At 40.2% G+C, this 26,444-nt stretch overlaps 1 protein-coding gene across 2 annotated transcripts in view; it reads left to right on the top strand.

Annotated features, from left to right (window-relative positions):
• Positions 1-26,444, top strand: part of UST (uronyl 2-sulfotransferase) — a 770,399-nt gene that overhangs the window by 469,526 nt on the left and 274,429 nt on the right. For both annotated transcript variants that reach the window (XM_073627439.1, XM_073627438.1), the window contains exon 3: positions 17,662-17,817. In XM_073627439.1, the coding sequence (XP_073483540.1) occupies positions 17,662-17,817 (156 nt within the window). The remainder of the gene's footprint in view (positions 1-17,661; positions 17,818-26,444) is intronic.

Genomic DNA, 26,444 nt, shown 5'->3' on the forward strand with positions numbered 1-26,444 from the left:
TTTTAATGTTTTTGATCCATTGAAAAAAAAAAGAAAACATTTTTTTTCCTTTAAAAAAACAAAAAAAAAAACACACGATCCGAAAATCAGATGACAGATCGTCCGTTTTTTTCGTTTGCATGCTATGTATATCGAACCCGAAGGGTTTACTAAAGTTACGAAAATTCTCGTACGACAGAATAAAAAATCAGAAGTGATGCCATGTGTTGTAGTGTATTTGTATTGTCATTTCGGACGACAACTGTACTGATTAACCCTTTCATGACTAAGCCTATTTTTGAAATGTGGTGTTTACAAGTTAAAATCCGTATTTTTTGCTAGAAAATTACTTAGAGTTCCCAAACATTATATATATTTTTTTAGCAGAGAATCTAGAGAATAAAATGGCAATTGTTGCAATATTTTATATCACATGGTATTTGTGCAGCGGTGTTTTAAACGCAAATTTTTGGAATAGGGACACTTTCATGAATTGTAAAAAATCCAAACAGTAAAGTTACCCCAATTTTTTTGTATAATGTGAAAGATGATGTTACGCCGAGTAAATAGATACCAAACATGTCACCCTTTATAATTGCATGCACTCGTGGAATGGCGACAAACTACGGTACCTATGAATTTCCATAGGCAACGCTTTAAATTTTTTTTTACGGTTACCAGGTCTGAGTTAGAGGAGGTCTAGGGCTAGAATTATTGCTCTCGCTCTGACGATCACGGCGATATCTCACATGTGTGATTTGAACACCATTTACATATGCGGGCGCGACTTCCGTATGCGTTTTCTTCGCTGCGCGAGCTGGCGGGGACGGGGGAGCTTTAAAATTTTTTTTTTATTTATTTTTTTTTTTTTATACTTGTAAATTATGTTTAAAAAAAACATTTTTTATTTTTTTTTTATTTTATTGCTGTCACAAGGAATGTAAACATCCCTTGTGACAGTAATAGGTGGTGACAGGTACTCTTTATGGAGGGATTGGGGGTCTAAAAGACCCCCGATCCCTCCTTTGCACTTCACAGTATTCAGATCGCCGAAAACGGCGATTCTGAACACTGTATATTTTTTTAAATCCGGCGCCATTGGCAGCTGAGTAAACGGGAAGTGACGTCATGACGTCGCTTCCGCGTTTACATTGAGAAGGCTGAAACGAAGCCGCCCACAGCTTCGTTCCAGCCCGCCCCCAGCCGCCGAAGGCGGCCGATTGGACAGCGGGCTTCCCGATCGCACGGGAGGCCCAGTAAGAGCGGCGGGAGGCGGCGGAAGGGGGGGGATGTCCCCTCCCGCTCCTCCGGTATAACAGCCGATCGGCTTTTAGCCGCATCGGTTGTTATATACAGTTAGTTGATCGCCAGCTCGAAACAACGGTACCGGGATGATGCCTGCAGCTGCGGGCATCATCCCGGTATAACCCCGGAAAGCCGAGTACGCAGATGTGCGTATGGTCGCGGGAAGGGGTTAAACGAAAATTGTACGATCTGGTATTGTACAAGAAAAATTTTCGTGCATGTCCGATAAAATAATATAAAATGAACTAACGTGATCGGCTCTTGAAAGTTCTGTACTAGCGATCCGATTAGCCTACGAACACGTCGAAAGTGGTATTTTTCGTCCAATTTTCGGATCGTGTGTATGGGCCATTAAACTACAGAACCACTTTGAGAGCTCCACCTGCTGGATAAAAAAACAATGCTAGAATGCTATTACTCAATATTTTATATTTGCCAAACCACAAGATAAAAGAAAAGAATACATTACATTTTTTTGGTCCTGGCTATAATAAATAACTAAAATATATAAGTGAAAATATGCAGTATACTTGTTTACTGCAATGGTTTTATTTTAAATTTTACAAACTGAAAAGCTTATAATAATTACCGTATTGATACATGGATTTTCTTGCATGCATAAGACCAATTCTCTCAACTTCCTATCTAAACTCCCACTTTTGAGCTACTTGTAGAAACAATCAACACTGACATTTCTTCTGTACTTACATCTGTTTTTTTGCTACCAGGATGGTGATTAACTTTGTTTTAATTTTAAAGAGTAGACTACATTGCTTTCTTTTCATAGTTGATATTCACTTTTCATTCTTTCTGTAATGGAATTGTTTTAATGCCTGAAACACCTATTTTCTTTTATCACATAAGACATAATTTTCCAGAAGAGTAGCAGTAATTTTATTTTCTTCCTTGCATCCCATTTTGTCTATGATGACATTCTCTGTTTTATCAGAAATTACAACCTAGTTTGCTTTTGACAAAATAGCTAAATCACTGAACTTTCAAATGGAATTCCTTACATTGATATACTGAAAGTGTTGGCTGTTATGCAGCAGTGTTCTTTCCACTGCACTTTGCAGAATATAGATATCATTTTACAAACTGTAGAAGACTGTAATTGCCAGACAGAAATTAAAATGTAATTATACATATTCCTGTGATCGCAAATAAAATGCATGCTCCTACAAAATGTGATTTGTTCGGTATTATGTTACTGAGGATGAGAGAAATTACAGTTTTATGTTATATTCCATGCATTTCAGTTTACTAAACAGTTATCATACTACTTCATTTTGAACTTCATCTTAGGCTGTGTTAAAACTATTCTGGCTTCTCTTGTCTATTCTTTGCACATATCCTGAGACATGGAACATATGTATAACTGTGAAGCATTTTAATGGGATCTTTACTGCTTCATTCATTTTTCTAAATAAATTCATCATCGTCAAATCATGTCATTGTGAATGTCTCCAAATGTAAACCTGGAAATTCTCTAATGGTTCACTTTAAATGACAACTACTTTCTCCCAGATGGAGAATTACATTGCATAAAGTGTAATATTTATTCAGTGTCAACATATTTAACAGCACTGAACAGCTGGAATATTTAATTTGGGCCCAGGGCCGTCATTTGCCTGGAATCATCTGTAATATTTAGTAATAACTGCTAAAGTTTCTTGTGCAGCCCTACCAGCTAGAAGATTCAGCTGTCATGCACTCTGCTAATAGCAGCTTGTGATGGGTGCTTTTCTAGATTGTGCTCGATTAGCTATTTTTAAAATATCAGAAAAGGGTTTTTAAAAAAAATTACCATAAGTTATTTGTTTAGGGTGAGTGGTAGTGCTATAGTTAAAAATTCACTTACCTCTCCTATTTCCGCAGATGTGCAGATTAAAGGTTATGTCCCCTGCTGTTGCAGTTCTAAAAGTTGCTTCTGATTATTTGAACCTCTATATTTTAACATTCAGATGTTCTCTTTTATCAGTGTTTGCTCACTTTTTGAAAGCATTTCCTTAAAGAGAAACTGATCCCAGGAAACTGTGACAAAAAAAGGCAAGCTGAGGGCAAAGAACTAGTTACCAGTATTGCCCATAATCTCTTTGCTGCTGATTTTTTTCCCCATTACTGACTTACTTACCATGCCTTGTTCTACACTGTGTCTCTGTGAGGGGGTGGCCATCTTGGTAGAGGCAAGGCTTTGCTTCCTAAGGTCAGAGCCTCCAGCAAGGAGTACAAAGAGCAGCAAAGTAACAAAATCACAAAATCTAAATCCAGATCTTCAGAGACCAACAGCAGTTTTTTAGATCTCACACCACAAAAGTATTTAGACAATCTCTTATACGAGGAAGTGCTCTGCTATTTTTCTGAAGGAATTCCAGACAAATAGTACATCTTTCCACCTACAGCCTGTGCAGAATTACCATTAACCTCTTTTAGCCAACTGTACAGCGCACTTTCACAGAGAGCCTTGAGTCCCGTACTAATGATCAGGACCCAGGACTCCCAGTCCCCAGTCAAATAATTAAAAAGCCAAGACACTAAACCTTAGAAGTCCTTTAGGATCAAAGTCCAAGGAAACCTTTTTGCTGCTCTCATCCCAATAGAGTATTCTGGTGAAGAAACTGTGTGTGTGTAAAACTTGGTAGCGCACTATGTTAAAGGACTAGTTGCGTGAAAGGGATGATGCCAGACCATTCATCATACCATGAGGTAGGGCAAAAAAGTAATCTTTTTAATGTAAATAATAAGGGAATAACACAAAGATCAGCGTGGTCCTGACCCCAGACATCTGCTGTATTTGGTGTGATGTAGCGGCAAGAACATGCTTAACCTTGTGGCCAATCAAAATGGGGATGCCCAAAGCAGACGGAAGGGCCGCAGGACAGCATAAGTTCTCGGGAAACCAACAAAATGACAGTGGCGTGACTCCAAGAGAACTGGAAATATTGACCTGTGTTTTTCGAATGCATTAAAACATACACTACACATTACCAAAAGTATTGGGACACCTGCCTTTAATACCGCCATCCCAGTCTTAGTCCATAGGGTTCAATATTGAGTTTGGTCACCCTTTGCAGCTATAACAGCTTCAACTCTTCTGGGAAGGCTGTCCACAAAGTTTAAGAGTGTGTCTATTGGAATGTTTGACCATTCTTCCAGAAGCGTACTGATGTGGACAAGAAGGCCTGGCTCGCAGTCTCCACTCTAATTCATCCCAAAGGTGTTCTGTTGGGTTGAGGTCAGGACTCTTTGCATGTCAGTCAAGTTCCTCCACCCCAAACTCACTCATCCATGTCTTTACGGATAGGACTGGTACTGGGTCCATATCCAGACCACGATCTGCCATTTAGTGATGCCTGTTGTATAAGGTATACTAATGAAATGAATATATGGAAAAATAAAAAACTAAAACATTGTGAGACAAACTATTGCTTCTCTAAAAACCTACATAACTGTGTGTATATCCAGATCCTTATTGAGGGCCAGTTCACACCATATGCTGTCCAGTGTGTTTTTTTTTTTTTCTACATCCAAAATGCAAGGATAGTAGGTTATATGGTTTCCAGTGGCATAGTTCACAGCAGTGCGGTCAGTTCCAGTGTGTTCTAGTTCCAGAAAAAAAAGTAGAACATTTTTTCTGTACTGTACTTGAACTGGAATAAAAACGCAAAGGAACGCACCAAAAACACACAGGAATGCACATGTTGTTATTTAACCACTTGCCGACCGTCGATATATGGCGGCAGGTTGGCCCGATCACGCGAACCGTCGTAACGATACGTCGGGCCCTTTAAGCAGGATAGCAGACGCGCGTGCGCCCGCTGCACAGTGGGGGTACCGACGCTCGTGAACGGCGGTCATGATGATCGTCGGCCACAAGCGATCGCGGGCACGAGAGGCAGAACAAGGACGTGTGTTTGTACACACACATCCCAGTTCTGTGAGGAGAGGAGAGAGATTGTGAGTTCCTACGAGCTGGGAATTAAAATCTCTCATCTCCTATAGTCTCATCCCACACAGTTAGAACACACACTAGGGAACACAGTTAACCCCTTGATCACCCCCAGTGTTATCCCCTTCCCTGCCAGTGACATTTATATAGTAATCAGTGCATTTTTATAGCACTGATCGCTGTATGATTGTCAATTGACCCAAAAATGTGTCAAAAGTGTCCGATGTGTCCGCCATAATGTCGCAGTCTGGATAAAAAACGCAGATCACCGCCATTACTAGTAAAAAAAAAATAATGATAAAAATGCCGAAAATCTATCCCATATTTTGTAGACGCTATAACTTTTGCGCAAACCAATCGATATACGCTTTTTGCGATTTTTTTTATTACCAAAAATACGTAGAATACATATCGGCCTAAACTGAGGAAAAAATTAGCTTTTTAAAAAAAAAATTGGGGCTATTTAGAGCAAAAAGTACAAAATAGTGTTTTTTTTTTCAAAATTCTCGCTCCTTTTTTTGTTTATAGCGCAAAAAATAAAAAACGCAGAGATGATCAAATACCACCAAAAGCAAGCTCTATTTGTAGGGAAAAAAAGGAACGTCAATTTTGTTTGGGGACATCGTCGCATGACCTAGCAATTGTCAGTTAAAGCGACGCAGTGCCGTATCGCAAAAAATGGTCTGGTCATTGAGTAGCCAATTCTTCCAGGGCTGAAGTGGTTAAGGTGAAAAAAGAGGGGGAAAATGCACTGGAACGCATCAAAAATGCACCGGAGCGCATCAAAAACGCATCAAAAAATGTGCATGCAAAAATACACCTGGGACACTTTCGGACTGCGTTTCTATGGTGTGAATCAAACCTGAGTCCATGTGGATTGAGGGTGTTCAACTGACGCTAGGTTGACACGGTTGACTCCCGGTGCATTTTGCATTTTTTTGACACATTTTTGATGCATTTTTAATGTTTTAATGCGTTTTTGGGAGGCAACTGTTGTCATGAAAAAGAAACCAGAAAAAAAAATGCAGCAGAAACGCATCAAAAACACAAGCACTGTATTTAATGTGTTTTTATGAGTTTCTGCTGTTTCCATTGAAGTCTATGGAACCAAACGTGCGCTGCAGCAAAAATGTCCCAAACCCTTTCCATAAAATGCATCGGCTCAAAACGCACAGATGTGAACAAGATCTATAGGAAACCATGTTAAATTGACTGTAGTGCATTTCTGCAAAACGCACAAAAAACGCAAGGGGATGAAGGATTCAAGGATTATGGATCCAAGGTGAATCCATAGGGTGGAATCTAACCTGGGATCTAGGAGTAAGAGATACCAGTTTGTACGGATAGCTCTCTGAATAGCTGGATAGTTGGAATTAAAACTAGTGATAAATGTAATATTGAATTGACATATTAATATGGATGTCACACCACTTTCTTAAACTCAATCTTTCTAAAACTGAGCTTGTAATATTTCCTCCTCCCCAATCCTCCCTGATCCCTTCCCCATAACTTCACCATTAAGATCAGTGGCACAGCCATTGGTCCCTCCACACATGCCAGGGTGCTGGGTGTAATCCTAGATTGTGACCTCTCCTTCAGCCCCAACATCAAATTGCTGGCCAAATCTTGCAGCCTTAACCTCCACAGCATCACCAGAATTCACCCCTTCCTGACTAGTGACACCACAATACAACTTATTTATACCTTGGGTATTTCCCACCTCGACTATTGTAACTCTCTCCTCAATGGACTGGATAATGAACCACCTGTGTCACTGCGATAACAGAAATGACCTAGATGTCTATATCATTTCTTTTGACTGTAACCTATAAGGTAAATATTAAGTTTTGAATTTAAGACATTTCAGGAATGAAGGTATGTGTAATTTAAAAATTACCAAGACAAGATTGGAGTTTAGCCACTTGCCTACAGGGCACTTCCTGCCCAGACCAGTTTTCAGCGCTCTCACACTTTGAATGACAATTACTCAGTCATGCAACACTGTACCCAAATTGAATTTGCGTCCTTTTTTCACACAAATAGAGCTTTCTTTTGGTGGTATTTAATCACTAGTGGGTTTTTTATTTTTTGTGCTATAAATTAAAAAAAATTGAAAATTTTATGAAAAAATACCCTTTTCTTTGTTTCTGTCATAAAATTTAGCAAATTAGTAATTTTTCTTCATAAATTTTGGCCAAAATTTATATGGCTACGTATCTTCGGTAAAAATAACCCTAATTAGTTTATATTATTTGGTCTTTGTGAAAGTTATAGAGTCTACAAGCTATGGTGCCAATCATTGAAAATTGATTCCATGGAGTCCGCCTCAGTCCGCCGCCTCAGCGGGAGATCTCTCCGTTGATCTCCGCTGAGCCGGCGGATGACAGGCCCCTCTCTGCTCACTGAGCGGTGAAGGGCTTGTCAAGCGCCGCTGCTGCCTATGGAGAGATCGGACGAAAATGGGCAGCATGTCCGTTTTCATCAGATCTCACCCGATCTGATCCGTCAGCGACGGATCCGAACGTGGAGGCATCCGTCTGCTTTTAGCGGATCGGACTGGGTCGGATGTCAGCGGCATGGAGCGCCTGTTCAGGTCCGCCGTCAAAACTGACAGGCGGACCTGAACGGTCCGACCGTGTGGAAGGGGCCTAACAAGCCAGGAAAGTACAAATACCCCCCCAAATGACCCCTTTTTTGGAAAGTAGACATCCCAAGGTATTTAGTAAGTCGCATGGTGAGTTTTTTGAGGATGTAATTTTTTCCCGCAATTCTTTGCAAACTAAAGATTTGTGTTTTTTCTTTTACGAAATTGTCATATTAACAGGTTATTTTTCTCACACAGCATATGCATGCTTGCAACTACACACCAAAACACATTCAGCCACTCCTGAGTATGGCGATACCAGATACGTGAGACTTTTTCACAGCCTGGCCGCATATAGAGGCCCAACATGCAAGGAGCACCGTCAGGTGTTCTAGGTACATAAATTACACATATCATTTCATGACGACCTATCACACTTTTGAAGGCCCTGGAGCACCAGGACAATGGAAACGCCCACAAAATGACCCCCATTTTGGAAAGCTAACACCCCAATGTATAATCTATGAGGCATGAGTCTTTTGAATGGTTCATTTTTTTCCAGTAGTTTTTGGAAAATGGAAAAAAATTAAAACGCATTTTTTTTACACAAAAATGTAAATTTGTAAGATATTTCCAGCACATCTCATGTACATAGCAAAAATAACAACCCAAAATACATTCTGCTACTCCTCCTGAGTATGGTGATACCACATGTGTGAAACTTTTACACAGCCTGGCCACATACAGAGGCCCACCATTGAAGTAGCACCTTCAGGCGTACAAGCATAAATTACATTTAATTTCCTGACAACCTATCATTTTTGAAGGCCCTTCATATTTCTAACACATAGCATTTACATACTAAAAATTACACTCCTAAATGAATTCTTTTGAGAAAAGTGTAAAAAAAAAAGTATTACCTGTGGTTTTAGTAGTGTCCACAGAGGAGAGAATTGGTCCAGGCAGCAGGCAGAGATGTGCTTAGCGACAACAAAAGTAATTATCCAGGCAGCAGGCAGGAATATTGTCTATAGTCAGCACAAGGATATAGTCAGCACACCCAAAGCATTTGTCCATAGAAATTGTCCAGGCAGAGACAGCCAGCACAGCCATAATATTGGTCCTGGTACACCATTACCTGCCTGCACTCATTATTGTAACGCTTTCCAGCCCTTCATAAACATACTGCCTCTTGCTACAGCTAATTATTTCTGTAGTCCAGAGGCATGATGGCACTAAGTCAGCAGCAGGCTGAGGGCCACAATCAGGTAAGACCTGTGCACAGGGGTAGAGGCTTCACCCACCCAAATCTCTATGAAGCCTCCGGACTCCAGACCCTAATCAAGAAATTACTAAACCCGGAGACAACAAAAAAATACATTTTTGGAGCCCCTCACATGTGAGACCCCTGTGTACTACAGTAGCAGGGCAACAGATCAGTCCAATCGATAGGCAAAAGCATAGTCCGTAAAGCAGGCCAGGATCAGTTCATGTGCAAGCAGTAGGCAGAAGCGTTATTGATAAAACAGGCCAGGGTCAGTTCACATGGAAGCAGTCCAAGCAGTAGGTAGAAGTGTAGTTGATAAAACAGGCCAGGGTCAGTTCACGTGGAAGCAGTCCAAACAGTTGGCAGAGGCATAGTCAAAAAACAGGCCAGGGTCAGTTCACATGGAAGGTAGTGGCATGGTTATTTGAGGAAGCATGGGAGATGGTCAGCACAGATGATGAAAATGGGGAAATGGTTAAAAATATGGGCTAATATTTTAGGGATGTGTGATACAGTCGGAAACATTCATCAATGCAAAGGCTGGGTTCGGAGAGACACTGGGGACAATGGTAGCTGGTATCTCTTCGAAATCCTCTTTTGCTGCATGCTTGACATCTTTTTAGCGTCTTCGGCCTTCTTCAGATGGTGGAATTTTGTCCAGGAAGTGTCGCTCATGAAGTTGGCTAACAGCATCAGATCAAAGGTTTTCTGGGGGGTCTTTGTTGGTAAATGAGGGGTGTGAAATTCTTCGATGAATTTTAGGAAGTGGGCAGGGCTTTCCATGGATTTTGTGTGAATTATGTATGCATTATAAATGGCCAAATGAATTAAATAGATTGCTACTTTCTTGTACCAGAAAGGGGACCTCCTTATTGGGCTGAATCACTTGGTCTTTGAAATCCACCCCCACATGTAGAGATTGTAATCTTCTACACATGTTGGCTTTTCAATGGGACCTTGTCTTCTCTGAACTTCAATTGTAGTGTCATCATGGATGGTGGACATCATGTACACATTCCTGGTATCCTTCCACCTCAAGGCCAGTACTTCGTTGCATCTCAAAGTTGCTCTTTTTCCCCTTCACAGTTTTTTATTCACTATGGCTTGTGGGAAGCCCTTCCTATTCTTTCTGGAGGTTCCGCAGGCCAGGGTTTCTGCGAGGTATAGGTGTTTGAAAAGGGGCAGGCTGGTGTAGAAGTTATCCAGGTATATGTGGTAACCTTTCCTCAGCAGTAGGTATGCCAGGTCCCATACAATTTTACCAGTTGTGCCCATGTAGGCTGGGCACCCAGGGGGCTGGAGCTGGGAATCTCTTCCATCTTATATGCGTAACGCATACAGATATCCCGTGACTCTCTCACAAAGCTTACAAGATTTCACTCCGTATTTGGCCCTTTTGCTAGAAATGTATTGCTTTATTCCTAGCCGGCCTGAAAAGGGTACCAGGGACTCATCTACACATATATGCTGATCGGAGACATAGAGTTCTGCAAATCATTGGAAAAAGAAATTTATGAGTGGGCAAATTTTATATAACTTATCGTAATTTGGATGATTGCGGGGAGGGCGCTGGGTGTTGTCGCTGAAATGAAGGAAGCGCATAATCTTCTCGTATCGGGACCTGGACATTACGGAAAAGTAAATGGGCATGTGGTAGATGGGGTTGGTGGACCAATAGGCATGTCTTTCATTTTTTTTGTAAGTTTATGGTGAGGTCCATAAACACTTTCAACTCCTCCAGAGTCAAATCCTTCCACTCAAACGGACGGGCGTATGATGATTGTGGGTTGTTGGCAATATGCTGCTGGGTATATAAATTGGTCTGGTCCGCGATGAATTGCAGCAAAGTGTCGGCCAAAAATAAATAAAAACAATTGATTTCTGTAAAATTTTGGGTATTGGCCTGCACACCTGGCTGTGCGGTGAAAAGGGGAATTCTTGCTGATCCTGAGTCGGAAGGCAGCCATGTTGGGTTGGCAAAACCAGATGGAAGATGTGTAGTGGCCCTGGCGCTTGGAGGACGTGGCACTCCAGGGCTGGTAGTTGGGGGATTTGAAGTTCCTGTGCTGGCATGTGGATGTGATGCTGCGGCAGCACTGGTACTGGGCATTTCTTGTGGTCTTTCGCTGGCGGCAGCGCTGGTAGTGAGCCTTTGGCTTCGGGGTCTACCGCTGGCGGGAGCGCTGGTACTGGGCCTGGGAATTTGATCCCAGGGTATATTGCTGGTGGCTGCGTGGTTTCCAGGGCGCCGTGCCCTTTTAGGAGGGATCCATTCTTCCTCTGATTCATTTGCCGATCCACTACTATCGATCGGTTCAAATGCTGAATTTGATTCCGAATCGGAATTGGCATTTGAATCTGATGAGAACTCCCCGCTGCTCTCATCAGTCATGGAGAGGATCTGGAATGCCTCCTCACTGGTATATACTCTTTTGGACACTTCTCTGATGGGCTGTGCGACGGGTGGCAGGTGACGTTCACTGAAAGTGGACAGGTGATGGGTGACGGTCACTGATGGCAGTCATGGATGGTAAATGGATCACAGCCAATTGTGTGGTAAACAGCCACCAGCCTTTGGCTGTTTACCCTTGTCAATGACGAGCAATGTTCCTGGGAACACGCCGCCACCGTCATGACCGCACCGCATGCTCCAGTGGTGCGCGAGTACCATTTGTGATCGGCCGTGATGTAATCGCGGCCGATTACGTGGTAAACAGCCATGCCTAATGGCTGTTCATCCCTGTCAGTGATGCGCTGTCTTGGGGACACGCTGCCACCAATAATGCAGGGCTGCACGCCCGCGATCGTGCACATTCCGTGTTTGAATGGGCCCTTTGAAAGGTATCATATTGATACCAAATTAAGGAACATTGGTACTCTCAAAGAAGGAAGTGCTCAGATGGCACAGTCCCTTTTGAAGTTTGCTGCCAGCACATGATGTTTGCGTCTTTGGGATGATATTAGTATCAGTCCATCAATTTGTTAACTTCTCACTATAACCAGGTGTGATTACAGGGTTATTGTTCCCCCCTCATTCCTGGCACACAGACACCTCATTGGACCTCTTGGCAGGCCCTGAGGATTCTTTGGAACCGTGATCATTTAAAGGGTGGTAATGTATTTAAGGTCCTACAAAAGCTCCAGAAGAAGCCATGATTGTGGTGAAACATGTAGCAGCAACCATTCTTTTGTATTGTGACCACTGAGCTTTATTATGATCTTTTTTAATATATAAAATTGTTTCTCTCTTTTTAAAATTGGTCTGTTTAATAAAATTTATATTTTGTAATATCAATTTCCATTGTTTGTTTGCACCTTTAAACTCCAATCTTGGCTTGGTAATTTTTGAACTTAATTAAAGGAGGTGGGGTATATAGTGAACTCTCCAACCTCAAATACTAAATTTACTTTATATGTAATTTAACCCTTGATGGAGCCCCCTGAGAGGGGATCACACATAAATAACCGTGAATATTAAAAAAAAAAAAAAAAAAATTGAGTGAAGGTGTGGGTGATACTTCTGTCACCCACCAATTGAAATAACTAATAAAGCATTAAATAAAATGAATTAAGCTGGAGGTTGGAGGATGAGGAGAAGGGGTAGATTCCCCATCTTAGGACCCCTGTGCCATGTATGGTTGAACTGCGAGGAATATCTGGATATACATTATTGCAGTCCATGGGAAGGAACTATGGCATAATGTATGAAAATGCACTATATTTGTATGACTATTTAAGATCAATTTTGTCACTTTATTTAGATGGCAGCAATTCAAGTCTGCTAGTTCCTGATGAACAGGACCATGTCCATGAAACGCGTTTAGCGGAAAAACTTGCTATAAATCACTGCAGTGGTTTAAAATGACAGTTTTATAATTGTATTTTATTATAGGTTTATATATTTTTTTAAAGAAATGAAATAAAATGTTACAAATTTTACTAAAACGTTGTGCCTCAAAAGTCCCATATGTTACTACAGATACTTTTTTTTATACCCTTTCGGTCTATTATGAATACTGCTGCTAGACTCACACACCTCACTAACAGATCTGTGACTGCTGCTTCTCTCTGCCATTCCCTTTACTGGCTTCCTTTACCCCACCGTATAAAAAATTCTAAATATTAACCACAACATACAAGACCATCCACCACATCGCCTCCAGCTACATCACCAACCTCATCTGCAGATATCACCCAACTCGTGCTCTCCACTCTTCCCAAGACCTCCTTTTCTCTAGCTCCCTTGTTACCTTCTCCCATGCTCGCCTCCAGGACTTCTCTAGAGCCTCTCCCATCCTCTGGGACTCCCTGCCCCGGCTTGCCTGGTCAGCCCTTACCCTGTCTACCTTTAGGAGATCCCTGAAAACGAATTTATTCAGGGAAGCCTAGCCCACACCCACCTAAGATCTGTACCCGAGCCACCCCCATCAGACCATCCCCCGCAGCTACTACTTTTCGTACCACCTCCCCCCTCTCTTTAGAATGTAAGCTCTATTAACAGGGCCCTCCTGTCCCATTGTAAAGCACTGCACCAACTGTTGGCGCTATATAAATCCTGTATAATACTAATAATAATCCCCATGCACCTCCCTCTTCTTAGTCTGAGGCGCATCGGAAAGGTACTTCTTGTGGGCTTCCATAACTCAATCCAAGGGATATCCTTTTTCAACAAATTTATTAATCAGTACCTGACTTTGTTTTATATAGTCCTCTACCTTGGAACAATTTCTAATCTGTTGAACTGAACAACTGGGATGTTGTTTTTCCATGAGGGGTGGTGACAACTCTGGTAATGTAAGTATGAATTGCATTGTTGGCTTAAACTGGTTTTTAGTGACAATACCACCCTTCTCATGGGAAAGCTCAAAATCAATGCATACTAGCTTTATTGGACCAACCACATAGGTTAATTTCATACATAGAATATTATCATTGTAGTGCTTTATGAAGGACTATTCTATTATTAGAATATCATTGATGTACCTGCCATAAAATACGGTGAACTCTGAAAAGGGGTTTTGTTCCAGATAGCTATCTCCTCCCAAAAGCCTATCATAATGTTAGCATAACATGGGGCATAATTAGCCCCCCATGGCTGTCCTATGAGTCTGTGAATTAAAGGAATCCAAAATGCAAAAGTAGTTGCGTTCCAAGATAAACTTGGTACAGTCCATCACAAAGATAGCTTGTTTTGAGTTTAAACTAGTGTCTTTGGACAAAAAATTAAGTAATACATTTAACCCTACATTGTTTGGTATGGATGTATATGGGGCACCAACATCCAAAATACCCATATGTGTAATCCAGTTCCAACATATATTTCTGTAGCATACTAATCAAGTGGCCTGAGCCTTTGATAAAGAAGAGTAAAGCTGAAACAATCTGCTGGAAAAAAGTCTATATATTGAGACAGGCCACTTGTAGAACTATTTGTGCTGGGTTTAATTTGCCTTCCTGGGGGATTGTCGATGGACTTGTGGTAGAAATATGGAGTACTACATTTCTCCAATCACTAGCAAAACCAAGATCCTGAAAGGAGGCATTGGTCTTTGTATTTAATTATTTTTTTTTAATTTTTTTTTTACACATCTGTATATGTTAATTCCTACAAAGATAAAATAATTTTGTTTCCATATATACTGTATATTAGAGTTTTTGTGCATTTACTTATTTATTACATAAGACAGGAGTGTAACATCACACATATGAATTGCTAGATATAGGCTTTTTGATTCATTTATTATTATGTTTATTATAAATTGATGGATTATTTGTTGATTACAAATGTATATACTGGAACTCAAAATAAATTTGATCTGTTTTTAATTTATTTTTAATATATTTTTAATCTGTATGGATTGTTTTCCTGTAGGAGCGACACTTGTTGTAATGGGTGGCTTTATTTTTTAGCTCTTGTTTTGTTTTTGGTTTTTACTTTTGTTCTGGTCCCCCCTCCCACCCCCCAATTGTCTGCTTGTTATTTATTGTTCCCTTCTTTGGATTTGATAAAGAAGCAGCCTCTTCGAAACACATTATTTCTTGGGGAGACCTCCAGTGTGGTCCTCTTCTTGCCCTGTACCAGCATACGGCAAGTCCTGTCGTCACATTTGGGCTACGCGGCTTCCTGTGATGACATTTCCGGTTCCCTCTTAGTCATACTGCTGTCATTTTGTTGGTTTCTTGGGAACTTATGCTGTTCAGCGGCCCTTCTGTCTGCTTTGGGGGTCCCCACTGTGCTTGGCCACAAGGTCGGGAATGTTCTAGCCGCTACATCGCACCTAATACAGCGGGTGTCTGTGGGACCAGGACCTAGGTTTTGACCACACTGATCTTTGCTTTTTTTTGCCTTATTTACTGGTATGGTGAATGGTCTGGCATCATCTGTTTCATGCAACTAGTCCTTTAACACACAGTGCACTACCACGTTTGACATACATCGGTTCCTGGTTACCTGATCACTGTGATAGCTTCTGATTGGCTATCAAAGTGTTCAGTCACTGTGCAGCCTTCCCATGTGTTTTTTTTCTTCTCATCTGAGTGGGGAGAAAAATGCAAAAAAAGAAAATTAAAAAAGAAAAAAAAAAAGTAAAAGCAAAGAAAAAATAGCTAGATCGAGGTTTGATCTAGGTCAGTGCCAGGGTTAGTGTTGCAGTCAAGGGCAGGGTCAAAGATCAGGGGTAGGATTTTTGTTAAAAAAACATTCAAATCAGTAATGGGGTCGGTCAGTGTGTTTTAGGTAGGATAAGAAAAAGCAAAATGTACACTTTTGTGTCCCGGCCCTACTATGAGTACAAACAACAAATAATGTACACACATGTGGTATCGCTGCGATTGTCAGGAGCAGGAGAATTTATTTTGTGTTTTTTCTTTGGTGGTACATTATGGTAATAGCAAGAAATATACAAGTACATTTTTTTTTTAAATATTCTATTTTGGGCCAGTGTTCCATTGATAATAAAAAAAAAAATCAGGACCATTTACCCCTAAGAAAAAAAAAAAAAAAGGATTTGTCCTGAGAAAAACAAGGTATAGTTCACCTGTATACACAAAGTAGATCTGATGTTATGTACAGATTTACATGGCAAAGTTGCAAAATTGGTCAGGCATTAGCATTTGTTTTACCCTCAGTCACTAAGGGGTTAAAGTTTAGATCTTTTAAGCAAAGCAACATACCTACATAAGAGTTTTTTCTTTTTAAGGTACAGTCACCTATAGAGACAGAGAACAACATTTGATGTGAAAAGATTCATGAAAGCTTGATGATTTGTTGATATGAGTTATTGCACTTTACTTTAAAAAATATTTAAAATTTTTTATGCGATACAGCACAGTATTATGAGCAGCTGGCTACCTCACTAGTTTAAACTTGATTTTAGTTAGCATCCTGCTCTTCTCAATAGCCATGAGTCTGAGCCTGCCGAATAAAGGCTATTGTATGTCCCTTTTTATGCGCTTCCTGTTTCACTTAAGTAATTGAAACCCATTAACTAAAATCTCATTATGGGGCATTGCTCTTGGCAAATGAAGCATTCTTTCAGGTGTACTTTGCTTTAATTGTTTGACACGTACATTTGACCTGCTCGTAAGCTCCTTCTGACTTCCAGTTGGCCTGTTGACACAGACTACATGTTAATGTAATTTCAAAAGTCATTTTCAATCATTTTAATTCTGCTGCTTTCATTAACATAAAACCTATTGATTCTGACATGAAGGCCCTTGTTCGGGTACTTCTTGTTATAGGGTGATGGCGCTTTGTCTTTTTCTCTCATTTGTTTTGTTCTGTCTCCCTCTGTCATTAGCTTCCATGGGAAACTTCAAGTGGCTGTGTACAGGCATTGCCTACAATTGTCACCATTAGGAAACACACCCTGAGAGATTAAAAAAACGTGGAAGCCAACTATTTAAAAGAAAAGTCAGTTGTTTAAGATACCTAGTGCTTTTGCAAACTGAAAATGTTTTAAGACTTGGAAATTTTTTTTAAAGCCTTACCCTGGTTTAAGCTTCTCCACATCTTTATCCCCAACATGTCTGGTGTGGTCCTTGGCCTTCACTCAGGTTCTCTAACAAACCTCTGAGGGCTTCACAGAACAACTGTATTTATACTGAGATTAAATTACACACAAGGGGACTTTATTTACTAATTAGGTGACCTCTGAAGGCAATTTGTTCCACTAGATTTTAGTTAGGAGTATCAGAGTAAAGAGGGCTGAATACAAATACACGCCACACTTTTCAGATATTTATTTGTAAGAAATTTGGAAAACCATTTATCATTTTCCTTCCACTTCACAATTATGTGCCACTTTGTGTTGGTCTATCACATAAATTCCCAATAAAATACATTTACGTTTTTGTTTGTAACATGACAAAATGTGGAAAATTTCAAGGGGTATGAATACTTTACGATAGATAGATAGATAGATAGATAGATAGATAGATAGATAGATAGATAGTTTAAGTTTTTTTTTTACCTTCAAAACGTATGGTTCAAAGCACTAAATTTGTTTTACACAAAAAAATGATCTATAGGATATGTCTTTCTGTGTTTGGGAGCTGACATTTATTTTTCTTGTTTAGGTACTCCCATTTCCCAGTCAAGTAGTATATAACCGAGTCGGAAAATGTGGTAGCAGAACCGTCGTCTTATTGCTGCGCATCCTGTCTGAGAGACACGGATTTAATTTGGTTACATCTGACATTCACAATAAAACCAGACTGACAAAAAATGAACAGGTAAGCAGAAATCGTGTGTTTTATAGTCAGCGGAGTTTGTTATTCAGTATTGTTTCCTTACAGACTATAACTCTTTCTGGAGTTTCACAGCAAAGACCCTAAATTTAATAGCCATAATGCATAAAAGTATTTCGTTAACACATTACAGGTTCTGACACACTATTAAATCCACAGTTATTTGGTCTCCCTTTATCTATTTTGCAGAAGCTCATGCAGATGACCTTCAGCTGATAGGCTTTATGTAGCAAAAATGTTTAAAGAGTTTTTAAAGTAAATACCTTTTTTTCTAGTTTAGGATATAGTAGAGGGTTATTAAAATCATTATTGGTTATTTTTAACTAAAGCAGCTTGTATCATTGGAATTTTTTTCTTATTTGCTATTGTGGAGACAACTACAATTTTGAATCTTTCATCCCTTTCTGTTTTGGTGACGATAGTCAAAATGAAAGTTTAAATCTTTCCAGCAGTGACCCAAGCAAGTAAGGTTTTATCTTTAGATATACTATAATGACAGGCGCATTCAAATATATTGCTTATTGACTCGGTTAAATTGATGATAGGCAACTCCTATCCTCATATTGATTAGTGGTTCCAAATTAATAATAACTACTGCAGTAGGGAACAGACACAAAAGATACACTCAGCCTCTTTCCAAATAACTGTTCTGCTTTATTATGACGCAATTGAAGGTTTTTATGCACATGATTACGTAGGTATCACATTAATATTACAATTGTAGGTTTATCGTAACAAGGGGCGTTACATAGGCAGGCTCATTCTAATCAGGACTCAAAAGAATGTAAACATGTACTGAAAACATTATTAGTGCCGTGTGCACAGTGAGGGCAGTGTGCGATACATACAAAATACAATACAATTATATACAGAACTTACAAATTTCCATTACAGTCTCCCCTCTTTTGATCAATATTTTGATCACTAACCATACCTGCTATCACCTTTAACCTGGAACCTCCACACGCTTAGGTGGAGGTAGTCCTGGCCAAAGAGGCAAAAACTCCATTGTGGAGAAAATAATAGCTGAGCAACTTTTTCATTACAAAATGACTTTTCATTGTGAAAAACAACTGATTGATAAGACATATTTACAGAGTACTGGCTGTACACTCCTGTGGCCAGAATGGCCTTCTAGCTGAATTGTGGACATGCTGACTTATCAGCATATGTAAACACAGACAATTCTACATAAAATGGAAGACGTACAAAAGACAAATATGACTTCACACATGGCTGAACTACTTTTCAAATATATATATATATATATCCCGTACAATTAAAGTAATTGAATCAAAAAAATACCCTAGACTGTGATCATAAGAGGGAAACAAATCAAACTCAGAGATTTCTTTAATTTAGTCATTTTTGCAGTGTCTGGTGTGGATCCAGGTGACTTTTTCTTCATGTTTTGCAAAAACTGTACATGAAATAGATGCTGTATTGAGTCTCCAAACTTTTCCTTATATATAAATGTCTCTTAACAATCCACAAGTCACCTGGCTTTAGTTTTAGATCCTTCCAAACTTTTAGGATCTGGAATTGGGGAGAAAACACATAAATGAGTTTGTCAAAAAACCTTAAAAGATCAGCAACATTCTCTGTGAGATCCGAATGAAGGACTTCAGCTGCTGAGACAAAATATAAGCAAGTGAGTAACACACTCCCAAACAAAATCCCATAGGGAGAGAGTCCAACATCCCCCTTAGGGGCTTGATAAAATATAAGAAAACATTCAGGCAAAAGTTTTCTAGTTTCTTACTCTACTTTGTCCGCTACATTGTAGACAGTAAGGGGTGTAAAAATAAAACCTCAAAACTTCTATTAAGGACTCTCCTATAAAAAATGATTTCCTCTGTTACTCTCTGTACTTTCTGGCACTCTGTACTTACAAACTACTTCTGATAACACTTTTTACTGTGGCCTTTGCAGTAGGATTTGCCACTGGACATCCAAAAAACATGTCCATACAGACAAAATGCATACTCGTAAGATCCTAACTTGGGCATCTGGATATATCTTTTTTGTAATCTCTGGGAGGGATGTTCAGCTTTTGGTAACACCTTTGGTAACAGGTAAAACAAGAAGTGGTATGTTATAAAAACAACTGTGGAGAACCCTGGCTCTATCCCATGCTCATTTACTAAGGCAGCCATAACTGCTTGTGACTGATGACATGGTCCATGTGTCAAGCTGGAGGGAAAAGAGTGGCTGGCAGACATAAATGGTCACCTTTTCCAAAGTCCTGTTTCATAAGAAGTTGCACCCTGTGGACCACTTGTTCTTCTCGTTCTGGGGTTCTTAAAGTTGAATTATTAATCCCAGCTATACTGGGCCAGAACTAGGGTGGAATCTGTGAGTTGCACAGACCCATCAAGTGTCCGGGGCTGTAAATGCAACATCCTTAGTCACCTGGTCTGCTTCCATGTGTGAGTTTTAAAGTTAATATGGCTACCTCAGCATGAACCTGGAAGGCTGAAAACAGCCGATCAAATTAACTTGGCATGCTTGATTGGTTTACCTGCCGAAGTAAAAACAAACTTCTGGCCCTTTAAATGGAACCAAAAGCTCTCTATATCTTGACTATCTATATAAATATACACTCTTTTTATAGCTCGCAGGCTTTGCTAAAGCATGGAGCTCTGCTTCTTGAGCTGGGGAAAAAGGATCCAATGACTCTGAATACAGAGTATCCTTCTGGGTGATAAACTGCATACTCAAATCTACAAAAAATGTAATATCTGGGTCTTCAGGGAGTGTGTCCTGCACTGGGCTCACAGCAGCTGATTCCTACGTCATCAATTTAACACATGTGTCTTCCTTTGTCTCCAGCCTCCTCCAATAGAGGCAATAAGGTGACTGGATTCAAATGTACACATTTTTCATTGTTATATTTGTACATAAACAAACTCATATTTTAAATCTTTCATTAGACAAACATTTAGTTAGCTGTATATTTGCTGCACAGAATGTCGGACCATTAAAAATTAAATGTTTGACCAAAACAATATCTAACTTTGTCTAATAGCACCTTTGCATAAAAGCTACAGCTCTGATATATCAGGGTGAACCCTTCATTACTGGGTCCAGCTTGCATAAATATATTACAATGGTTTGTGTTCTATCATGCTATTTGTGTAAGAACTCCAGTTTCATGTTTCAAAAGACAACTTCTTCCTGGCAATATTATAATAAATGATAATACCCTGCGGTCATGCAGAGATGCCCATAAATCCAAAATATTCTTCTGCTTATACCACTGTACTTACAAGAAAAAGGGACACATCATTTCACAATCCACACATTCTGCTTTGGATTTCAAAAATAAAAATAAATAAAACAAAAGGATCAACAATCTGTATGATGGACCAGAAAGCATCAAAAACTATAAAACAACTGGCTGCAGGTGGCATCTATCCTAACAGGGTGTGTGGATTTGATGTGATGGGTCTGTTATATTTAAATTTTATTTAATATTACTCTTACATCATGGACCGCACATCAAGTTATTATCAAAAACCTTAAAATTTCATTTTTGTAGAAGAACTTCTTATGTATTCCATCCATCTTGGCTTTGTTAAATATTATGGCAGCTTTATTCAAAATAACAACCTCATCTTAATCTTTTTTTTCTCTCAATAAGGGCTTATTGTATAAATGTAAAATTACAAAATTGTTATCTTAATCTAAACTAATCTCATTCATTACAAATTTCCCCATTAACCTGAATTTCATTTCCAACCAAAGGTTGTCTAAACCAGTTTCAATATATCTATATTATTAATAAAATTGTTAAACTCATATTAGAAATTAATACTCATTATTACTTAATTTTACTTAATTTCCCTTTTTTAAATGCACTGTTTCCACTATCAAAGGATATTCAATTTGTGTAATACACGGTTAAATGTAACCTTCATTTTACCATGTTTGGAAAACAGATTCAAAATAATTGTGATCACATTGTTTACCATTAGATTCGTTAACCCGGCACATGTTTTGTCTAAAAAACTGGAATTGGTATGGTGTCCTTCCAGCTTATCACTAACCTCTCATCCCAGCCACATTTCTTTCATGAGAGCACAAAGGAGGGGGTCACATCTGCGTACATGACACACACAAGCAATAGAACTAAAGGTCCCAGCATTCGCACACACATACATCAATATCTCTCTAAAATCGTTTACTTTTTCCCATTTGTACACAACACAGGCATATCATTCTCTCACTTTCTTTTAACTCTCATTAATATTTTCCTGTCTAAATTCTACTTTCTTTATTTTGTTCAGATATCTTTTAAATCTAGCTTCTATGATCAGACGGGCAGCCAGAGTGCTCATCCCATCTTCCCTCTCTGACAACATTTAAAGTATTCTGTTTTACATCTCATTTCTCTGTTTCTGACTCTAATAGTTATAGTGCCTGACCCCAAATTCATCCCACAACTTAACATGAAAATGTCCCTTTCTGTCTAGTGTTAATGTCACCCTTGATCCATCCTGCTCACATAGATAGCTGTTTCTCTAGCTGTTTACTCTGCATGATTCTTAGTCCCTGTGGACTTTGGTAACCCAGTTACCCAATGTGGATCCCTGTCCACTCTAACCATTAATCTAGGGGCTCAGTATAGGCGGAACCGCACCTTTGGTTCATATATAGCGCTTCTCTTGCGCTGGGCATTTTTGAGGGTCTCTTACCCTTCATTCCCTTAATTCAATGCCCATAATGACTGGCCAGTCTTCTCTCTTCTCTACGTGTGCCTATACCCTCTTGCCTCTAAACTACTTTATCTAGCAGATGTACTACATATACCTGTGAACAGCACTATTCTTCCCTTTCTTATCTATAACACTCCAATGGACAATAGACAGGGACAACATAACATATAACAACCAATCAATACAGTTCGATTAAGGGGAGTAAAATAGGTACCCTTTGTCCCGAAAATGCCTTACCGATCAAGGAAGTCTGATAACTCAAATGTAAGCAAAAGGCTTACCTCAGCCGGCTGATTATCAGAAATTCCCGGATCGTCTCAAGCTCCTTATTTCGGATACTCAGGGTCACCTGGAATCCCCTCCTAAGGCAAAGCTCGCCATGCTGACTCGGTTAAATTGATGATAGGCAACTCCTATCCTCATATTGATTAGTGGTTCCAAATTAATAATAACTACTGCAGTAGGGAACAGACACAAAAGATACGCTCAGCATCTTTCCAAATAACTGTTCTGCTTTATTATGATGCAATTGAAGGTTTTTATGCACATGATTACGTAGGTATCACATTAATATTACAATTGTAGGTTTATCGTAACAAGGGGCGTTACATAGGCAGGCTCATTCTAATCAGGACTCAAAAGAATGTAAACATGTACTGAAAACATTATTAGTGCCGTGTGCACATTATTAGTGCCGTGTGAGGGCAGTGTGCGATACATACAAAATACAATACAATTATATACAGAACTTACAAATTTCCATTACACTTATTGATTGCTTAAGTTTTTCAGTCACACCAATTTGCGGAGCCCAAAAGTGGAATCTCTGCTTCTCTGACACACACCCCCCCCCGCCACAATTGGCACCTTTTAGGAGGAGGGAGCAGGTACCTGGTTTTGACGTGGCAAACTGAGCCAGAACTTTGGCCCCCTCTTCCTTCCTTTGCAGCTGGCCCATTAACAAAGTGCAGCACACTTCACACATGCACAGTAAGAAACCAACCGTACATGTGCAATTATCCTTTAGTCAAAATGGCGTTTAAAAACAACGCATGTTGCCAGAGCAGGGCAGATTCTTACTGTTTTAATTATAAAAATGATATATTACAAGGGAAAATTAAGTACAGTTACTGCCTTTTCAAATCCGTGAAATTAGAATTGTCTGTTCTGGAATGGATGCCAATGGTTAGAACTTCCTTAGAGTATGCAGATGGAACATGTCTTATTTAACCACTTGCTTACTGGGCACTAATACCCCCTTCTTGCCCAGGCCAATTTTCAGCTTTCAGCACTGTCGCACTTTGAATGACAATTGGGCGGTCATGCAACACTGTACCCAAACGAAATGTTATCACATAAATAGAGCTTTCTTTTGGTGGTATTTAATTACCCAGGGCCGATCCTAGGGTCACCGGTGCCTGGGTGCAGAAATATTTCTGGCGCCCCCACATGGGCGTGGTCATCTTACCAACTCCTCCCCTTTACAAATGTTTCTATGGCAACGACTCAAACACAGAGATGCTCCCCTAAGAAGTCTTTGTTACCCTGGGATCCTCCTGTGATCTTTTAATAAAGAAAATACAGGAAGAGAGTACACTAATGAGACCTGGAGGGGAGTCTCTCTGATGCACACAGAGAGGGCTTCTGTTAGAGAGTCTGTTAGAAAGAGCCCCCAGACATAGTACAGGAGACGGTCAGAGACTGCAGACATAGTACAGGAGATGATCAGAGACTGCAGACATGGTACAGGAGATGATCAGAGACTGCAGACATGGTGCAGGAGATGATCAGAGACTGCAGACAAGATATAAGAGATGATCAGAGACTGCAGATATACTACAGGAGATGATCAGAGACTGCAGACATACTACAGGAGATGATCAGAGACTGCAGACAGGATATAAGAGATCATCAAAGACTGCAGACATAGTACAGGAGATGATCAGAGACTGCAGACATAATACAGGAGATGGTCAGAGACTGCAGACATAGTACAGGAGATGATCAGAGACTGCAGACATAATACAGGAGATGATCAGAGACTGCAGACATACTACAGGAGATGATCAGAGACTGCAGACATACTACAGGAGATGATCAGAGACTGCAGACATACTACAGGAGATGATCAGAGACTGCAGACATAGTACAAGAGATGATCAGAGACTGCAGACATACTACTGGAGATGGTCAGAGACTGCAGACAGGATATAAGAGATGATCAGAGACTGCGGACATAGTACAGGAGATGATCAGAGACTGCTGCAGACAGGATATAAGAGATGAACAGAGACTGCAGACATAGTACAGGAGATGATCAGAGACTGCAGACATAGTACAGGAGATGATCAGAGACTGCAGACATAGTACAGGAGATGATCAGAGACTGCAGACATAATACAGAAGATGATCAGAGACTGCAGACATAGTACAGGAGATGATCAGAGACTGCAGACATAGTACAGGAGATGATCAGAGACTGCAGACATAGTACAGGAGATGATCAGAGACTGCAGACATAATACAGAAGATGATCAGAGATTGCAGACATAATACAGGAGATGATCAGAGACTGCAGACACAGTACAGGAGATGGTCAGAGACTGCAGACACAGTACAGGAGATGGTCAGAGACTGCAGACACAGTACAGGAGATGATCAGAGACTGCAGACATACTACAGGAGATGGTCAGAGACTGCAGACATAGTACAGGAGATGATCAGAGACTGCAGACAGGATTTAAGAGATGATCAGAGACTGCAGACATAGTACAGGAGATGATCAGAGACTGCAGACATAGTACAGGAGATGATCAGAGACTGCAGACATAGTACAGGAGATGATCAGAGACTGCAGACATAGTACAGGAGATGATCAGAGACTGCAGACATAGTACAGGAGATGATCAGAGACTGCAGACATAATACAAGAGATGATCAGAGACTGCAGACATAGTACAGGAGATGGTCAGAGACTGCAGACATACTACAGGAGATGGTCAGAGACTGCAGACATAGTACAGGAGATGATCAGAGACTGCAGACAGGATTTAAGAGATGATCAGAGACTGCAGACATAGTACAGGAGATGATCAGAGACTGCAGACAGGATATAAGAGATGATCAGAGACTGCAGACATAGTACAGGAGATGATCAGAGACTGCAGACATAGTACAGGAGATGATCAGAGACTGCAGACAGGATATAAGAGATGATCAGAGACTGCAGACATAGTACATGAGATGGTCAGAGACTGCAGACATAGTACAGGAGATGGTCAGAGACTGCAGACATACTACAGGAGATGATCAGAGACTGCAGACAGGATATAAGAGATGGTCAGAGACTGTAGACATAGTACAGGAGATGATCAGAGACTGCAGACATACTACAGGAGATGATCAGAGACTGCAGACATAATACAAGAGATGATCAGAGACTGCAGACATAATACAAGAGATGATCAGAGACTGCAGCCATAGTACAGGAGATGGTCAGAGAGTGCAGACATAGTACAGGAGATGGTCAGAGACTGCAGACATAGTACAGGAGATGGTCAGAGACTGCAGACATAGTACAGGAGATGGTCAGAGACTGCAGACATAGTACAGGAGATGGTCAGAGACTGCAGACATAGTACAGGAGATGATCAGAGACTGCAGACATAGTACAGGAGATGATCAGAGACTGCAGACATAGTACAAGAGATGATCAGAGACTGCATTTCCTATGAACGTTAGTAGATCGGCCCTCTCACCTGACCTAGCGATACAGCAACGGTTTGCTCTGATCAGGAGTCAGCTCACTCTGAAATGCCCGTGGCGACTCCGCTGGGCAGAGCCCAGATCTGTATTCTGGCAATGACTCCATTCCTTTCTCTGCCAGGGATGGCG

Source organism: Aquarana catesbeiana, linkage group LG04 (genome assembly GCF_042186555.1).
Source record: "Aquarana catesbeiana isolate 2022-GZ linkage group LG04, ASM4218655v1, whole genome shotgun sequence".
Taxonomy (NCBI): Eukaryota; Metazoa; Chordata; class Amphibia; order Anura; family Ranidae; genus Aquarana; species Aquarana catesbeiana.